General features: G+C 36.5%; 1 protein-coding gene across 1 annotated transcript; it reads left to right on the top strand.

Moving 5' to 3' along the window:
- Window positions 1-6,558: 6,558 nt before the first annotated feature.
- LOC118594007 (olfactory receptor 5B3-like) lies at window positions 6,559-7,485 on the top strand. Its single transcript, XM_036203731.1, has one exon. The coding sequence runs from the start codon at window positions 6,562-6,564 to the stop codon at window positions 7,483-7,485; it is 924 nt and encodes a 307-aa protein (XP_036059624.1). The 5' UTR covers window positions 6,559-6,561.

A 7,485-nucleotide genomic window follows, 5' to 3' on the forward strand; every position in this document is an offset into this window, starting at 1 on the left:
GGCCCCATTTATTAATTGTCAGTCTTAGTGTCTGTGCTACTGATGTTCTATTCAGGAAGTAGTCTCCTATGACAATGCATTCAAGGCTTTTTTCCACTTTCTCTTCTATCAGGTTCAGTGTTAGTGAATTTATGTTGAGGTTTTTGATCCACTTGGACTTGAGTTTGTGCATGGTGATGGATATGGATCTATTTGCAATCTTCTACATGATGACATCCAGTTATGCCAGCACCATTTGTTGAAGATGCTTTCTTTTTTCCATTGTAAAATTTTGGTTTCTTTGTGAAATTCAAGTGTCCATAGATATATGGTTTTATTTCTTGGTCTTTGATTCAATTCTATTGATACACCTGTCTGTTTTTATGCCCCAAACATGGCATTTTTAATTTCTATAGTTCTGTAGTAGAGCCTGAGATTAGGGATGGTGATCTCTCCAACAGTTCTTATATTGTACAGGATTGTTTTAACTATTCTGTTATTTTTTTTTATTTTCATATGAAGTTGAGTATTGTTCTTTTGAGTATTGAAAATAATTGTGTGGAAATTTTTATGGGGGTTATGCTGAATTCATAGATTGTTTTTGGTAAGATGGTCATTTTAACTATGTTAATCCTATGGATCCATGAATGTGGGCAATCTTTCCAACTTCTAATATCTTCTTAAATTTCTTTCTTCAAAGACTCGAAGTTATTGTCATATAGGTCTTTCACTTGCTTGGTTAGAGTTACTCTAAACTATTTTATATTGTTTGTGGTTGTTGTGAAGAGTGTTGTTTCCCCAATTTCTTTTTCAGTCCTTTCATAATTTGTATATAAGAGGGCTACTGATTTTTTTGAGTTAATCTTGCATTGCTAAAGGTGTTAATCAGCTGCAGGCATTCTCTGGTAGATTTTTTTGGGTGATTTATGTATATTATCATGTCATCTGTAAATAGGGATACTTTGACTTATTTTCCAAGTTGTATCACCTTTATATCCTTTTTGTTCTTGTTGCTCTAGCTAGAACTTTGAGTACTCTATTAAATAGATACAGAGAGAGTGGATAGCCTTGTCCTGTTACTGATTTTAGTGGAATTTCTTTGAGTATCTCTCCATTTAATTTGGTGGTGTTTGTTGTCTTGCTGTATATTTCTTTTATTATATTTAGGTATGGTCCTTGGATCACTGCTCTCTTCAAGACTTTTATCATGAAGGGATATTGGATTTTATCTAAGGTTTTTTTTCAGCATCTTATAAAATGGTCAGGTGGTTCACTGAAGTTCAGATACAACACTTTGTGGCATATATCAATCATTTTGACCAAAAGCTGCTTTTTGGGGCTTTCCACCATGTCCATTCCAGCATTTGCATTGGAAGAATTCCTGCCATAAACCTGTGTGAGCTGGGCGGTGGTGGCACATGCCTGTAATCCCAGCACTCAGGAGGCAGAGGCAGGTGGATCTCTGTGAGTTTGAGGCCAGTCTGGGCTACCAAGTGAGTTCCAGGAAAGGTGCAAAGCTACACAGGGAAATCCTGTCTCAAAAAACCACAAAACAAAACAAAACAAAACAAAAACCCTGTGTGAATATTCTGCAGCTTTATTCAACAAAGTATAATATTGCATCACAAATACCTACCCCACCAGGAGTGACTTTTCCATAACCCATTTCTTTACTTCACAATGTAAAATGCTTGCAGAAAAGACTGGGAATCACATGCTTTCATCTCTACTGGAACAGGTAACTGGTAAGAGCTATGTCTCTGCTGCAACACCCCTGGCTCTAAGCATGCACACCTGATGCTTGCTATGAGCCATGGAGCAGAGGGGAATTCAAGTTTGAACATGGCTTTATCTTGTGCAGTAAGAGCAACTGCTATGTGTGTGACATTCATGTCATGTCTGGAAGACAGCATTTCACAGTGTTCTTCTCCTTCTCTGGCTTTCATATTCTTTCTGCTTCTCTTCCCAGATGGTCTTAGAACTTTGAGTTGGTGAATTGATATGGACGCTGCACCTAAATTAAGGACTCATGGCCACTTATTCTCAGGCTTCAGGCAGATATGAGACTATGAGACTCTCTTAAGCACTGCCCACTGCAAAAAGGTTCTCTGACCAAGGCTGAGAGTAGTACGTATATATGTATGTATGTATGTATGTATGTATGTATCTATCTATCTATCTATCTATCTATCTATCTATCTATCTATCTAAATATATAAAAATAAATATTTATAAAGAGATTTGACAACATACCAATTTGGCAAAATAATAGTAGGTTTCCCTAGGGGTAAATGGCCTTCCTAGTCATGTTTTTTTATTAGGTTAACAGAATCAAGCATAACCTCCCCCCAACAATCCATACACCAGATTTCAAATCTAATTTTACAAAAGGGATTGGTTGCTCCCATAACTTTCATGCCACTATTGTACCTATGGGGTCATATGGTCTGGAAGGCCAGTTTTGAAGTATTCAGAGTTAATCACTTGGATAATTTGCAGTGAGACCAAGAAACAACATGGAATGTGACCATAAGCCATGGAATGTCAGCAGCCACTCTAGGAGTTAAAAAGTAAGAAACAGTGTCCACTGGAGCATACAGGGAGATGTAGTTTGGATCTTTCACAAACTTAAGCCCTATGAAACTTGAGATTTTGCATTTATGGATTCCAGATATGGCAGGTAAAAACATATATTATTGAAAGCCTCCAAAGCTTACAATAATTTGTTAGAAAACCTATAGAAAGCTAACAAAATCTCACTTGGTTTATTCTCTGTAATAAACATATATAATCATATATAATTATTTTTTTTGAGACAGGGTTTCTCTGTGTAGTTTTGTGCCTGTCCTGGAACTTTCTTTGGAGACCAGGCTGGCTTTGAACTCACAGAGATCTGCCTGGCTCTGCCTCCTGAGTGCTGGGATTAAAGGCATGTGCCGCCACCGCCTGGCTACATATATAAATATTACATATTAACTTTAAAGAATTTACAAGTGAAGTCATCTGCTCCTGGGCTTTTATCTATGGAAATGTTTATTATTAATTCAATATACATTGTCTTAGGTAATATTAAATTTCTTTTCTCACTGGAGTCAATTTTGGAAGTGTGAACCTTCTCCCAAGTTTGTATTGTTTTATCAGTCTTATCCATTTTGTTGGTGCACAGTTTTTCACAATACTCAATCATAGTTGTTCTTGTAAGGGCAATCTCATGATGACATGACAACCATATTTGGATAAAGCCAGTTTTCAGGGAAGTGGGATGAAAAGTTATCCAGGAGAAGCTCAGATAATTGACTTATATGACTTTGAATTTGTTGTCTATTATTTGGATGAGATTCCCTAGAGTTACACATTAGAAAGTGAGATATTTCTGAATACAAAAGAAAGAAAAATAAAAATGTGCACAATAAAAAATCAGCTGAATCTCCACAGACAGCTTAATTGCTTCTACCCTGTAGGATTAGGAAGTTTAGATGATCTCACAGAATCACTCTCTAGAGGTCTCAAGGTCTCTAGGATTGCTGCCACCCCCAGATCTCCTTGTATTGGCCTCTAAGTGTAATGTAACTCAAACTGATGCAATTTTAGGAGGAACACACTGCATTCCGTGCTTCATCTGAATGACTATCACTCTTAGCACCTACAAGCATTTTTCGCCTGAGGATTAGCTACAATCCTTCAACTATGATCTAAGAAAACAAAGATAAATTCACATTGATAGACTTAGGTAATAACCTCTTCATGAGAAGCTTTGTAGAACTGCATTATGTACAGACATAGTTTGTGAACAACATGAGAGATGCAATTTTATTGTGCATATGAAGCAAATTAGGAGGAAGTTGAAGGCTCTTCCAGGGATCCAAGAATTAAAGGTTTGGACCTTAATTCATGAAAATGCTCTTTTCTTCTCCATTCACTTCAGTAGAGTATTTGGGACTTTTTGACCACTGTCTGAAAGGGGGCTTCTCTCACAGCACTTACACAGTATTCCATGGCTGATCTGGGGGGTCAGAATGTTATTTCAGACTGGCTGTTCTCTCCAAGGAAACTAGTAAGCTTCTATTCTCCATGAAAATTTCACGATTTTTGTATGTGAAACCAGCAAGGCAACTACACTCATTGTGATGAAAAAGAAAATTAGATGATTTCAACATGTTTTCAAAATCTGAGGTAAATGTGAAAATTTTCATCATAAAGAAAGTAGAAATTCTTATGACACATCATGCTTATTTCTCAGTAAGGATCAACAAAAACAAAACACGATGTCTTAGCTGATTAGGCTCTACTCTCACACTGTTAATTATATACCTGCTTCTCCGCGGAGGAAAGCAACACGCAAAGATAACATCTAATCCTCAAAGTGAGAGAATGCTTCCTTCATAACAAGAGTCTTCTGGATTAACAAGTTTCAAACTGCACTTTAACCTTTATCCCATGGTCTCATGCTAATTACCACAAATACACATACACACTTTGACAGTGGTATGGATAAATATCATAGACATTTAATTAGGTTGAAAACGCCTTTAACTTTTGTATCTTGACCTTTAAAACAACTGGATGTATGATTTTTAGCATATTGTATACATTTCAACTGTCAGCTTTCTAATAGTGAAGAATAAAAATGTTACTTGTCTTCTCAAACATAGACATGCAGAGACATACAGACATATATTTACATATAAACCTTTAATACTGGTTGTAGAGATAAATATCTTCTAAGTTGATCTTGTATTTGTTAAAGGTAGAATACAATGTTCAAATCAGTCTTATAAATTGATGTTTTGAGGATGAAAGGTCCGGAATAGTAGTTAGAATTGGAAAAATATTCTTCAAAAGCTTCAATTATAATCAAGAAATTTAACATGCTATTAGCACATGAGAAGGAACTCAGATACAATAGCATCCGGGATGGTAGCTGCCATCCAAATCAGTCTGTGAGCTAAAGACATCCTATAATTTAGGAACACTTTAATTTATGAACTCTGCTTTGGTTAAGGTATGCCATTGATGAGATATTGGATGATTATTAAGTTATTTCTTTATATCAAAGGTAAAATACAGACTCATCTAGAATTATGGAATCACCAATCACATTTGTGGAATAAGGACAGTCTGCAACCCTGGAAAGCTTAGAAAATCCCAGTGGCTGTGATATAGCACAGAAACAATTTGGAGATAGAAATTCATTTTTATATTTTTACTATTCAGAATAATTTTAAAATTTAAATGTATTTTGATCATATTCTTCCCTTCCCTTTCCCCAAATATTTCCAGATTGAAAAGAGAACTTTTAAAATGACAAATCTTTACAATCAAAGGCTTGTGTGCCAGCATCCATTTTGATCAAACCAATATGTAAATGCCACAAAAGCATAACAGTAACATGATAAACCAAACTTACCTTCCTGTGCTGAGCACATATCTACTGCCTTTCACATATTTTTTGTTTAAATTCTCAGAGTAACATCTCTAAGCAGGTCTCATTACTGTCTTCATTTTGCAGATGAGAATAAGATATTCAGGGAATTTTGGTCAGGAATAGTGACTCTTATGTTGTAAATGTCTGCTTTACATGCACCTTTTCCAGGATCATGAGCTCTATATCCATATCTGATGGCAGATCTTCAGTAAGAATGTCTCTGAGGCTGAACATTTCCATCATGTCAGTTAGCCCACCACATCCACCACACATAGAAGTGTACAAGGATAATTTCAGAGTTCATCCTGTATTATCTTCAGCCTAGTCAAAAGTTTATGCTTTCACTCACAACATTGTCAATGTGTCCTAAAGATAAGATGTATAAAATGAGTGCATATCAGAGAGATAAAGTACAATTCAGGCTTCTTAGTTTATTAATGGCACTTTTGTAGCTTTATTTCCAGGTATATATCTTGTTCTGTTAATGAAACACAAACACTTAGTGGACAAAATAAAACTGCTACCTGTGCAATCACCCAAGTTCATTACGAAACTCTAAACAGAGACTGAGCCAAAATGGAAATTGTACACTGGCACATATTCAGTTAAATGTGGGTTAGACTATTGGAACTAGAAGTGACGAAGAATAGGTTTAAGATTGCCTTGAATTCTGGACAGAAATCACCAAATTAGGCTATGTAAACATGAACAAATGACCTAATCTTTTGTGCTTCATCCTGTATAAGATGAGAACAGGCAATCGAACACAGAATTCTGTTGAGAAGAAACAGTGAATACATCCTAAAGTTTTTATGGCAGTTCTTGGCAGATGAGAAACATGTTTTTGACTGAACTAAAGAGAAACGAATTAGAAGATAGATTCATCTAGAAAATAAGTTTGATTAGATTATCAAAATGTTTACATTTTACTTAACGATCTATAAAATTGAAATTAGGCAGAACATTGGTAAAGATGTCACAGATTCAATAGCTTGTAACCCTGTATAATTTACAATCATTTCTTTGAAGATCATGCTTTTCTAGAAAGTATCAAAGTACATATTGCTTGATAATGTGAAGTTCAATTCAACTTGTTAATCTTTTTGTAACTTTTGACACTTTGATACAGAGCACCCTTTGATTCTCTGCTAACCCTAATGGAGAACAGGACAGAAACAACATGGTTCATCCTGCTGGGACTCACTGATGACTCAGCCTTGGAGCTTCCCCTCTTTATCATCTTCCTCCTCATCTACATCATCACCCTAATGGGAAACCTGGGGATGATCCTGCTGATTGTCCTAGACTCTCAGCTCCACACTCCCATGTATATTCTCCTTGGTAATCTATCACTGGTGGACTTCTGTTACTCTTCAGGTGTCACTCCGAAAGTTATGGCTGGGTTTCTAGTACGAGACAAAGCCATATTCCACAATGACTGTGCTACTCAGATGTTCTTTGTTACAGGTTTTGCTACTGTGGAAAATTATCTGTTGGCCTCAATGGCCTATGATCGCTATGCAGCAGTGTGTAGGCCCCTACACTATGCCACCACCATGACTGCAGGTATGTGTGCATGGATGATTGCAGGATGCTATGTCTGTGGCTTCCTGAATGCCTGTATTTACACTGCAGATGCATTCAGTCTCTCCTTCTGTGAGCCCTATGTGGTCCATCATTTTTTCTGTGATATTCCAGCAGTCATGGTACTCTCTTGCTTTGATAGACATGTGAATGAGCTGATTCTTGTTTTTGTAGCAAGTTTCAATATCTTTTTTGCACTCACAGTCATCTTAATATCCTACCTAATGATTTTTATCACAATTCTAAAGATGCACTCAGCTGCAGGACATCAGAAGGCCATTTCCACCTGTGCCTCCCATTTCACTGCTGTTTTTATATTCTATGCAACTGTAATTTTTATGTACCTGCAGCCTAGCTCCAGTCATGCCATGGACACTGACAAAACTGTGTCTGTGTTCTATACCATGGTCATCCCCATGTTGAACCCTCTGGTCTACAGCCTGAGGAACAAGGAAGTCAAGAGTGCATTCAAAAAGATAGTTTTCAGGGCAAAGTGA

This window comes from Onychomys torridus, chromosome 1 (assembly GCF_903995425.1).
Source record: "Onychomys torridus chromosome 1, mOncTor1.1, whole genome shotgun sequence".
NCBI classification, from domain to species: domain Eukaryota; kingdom Metazoa; phylum Chordata; class Mammalia; order Rodentia; family Cricetidae; genus Onychomys; species Onychomys torridus.

Excerpts from the sequence above, each read along its gene's own strand:
- LOC118594007 (XM_036203731.1), top strand. The coding sequence starts at position 6,562 with ATGGAGAACAGGACAGAAACAACATGGTTCATCCTGCTGGGACTCACT.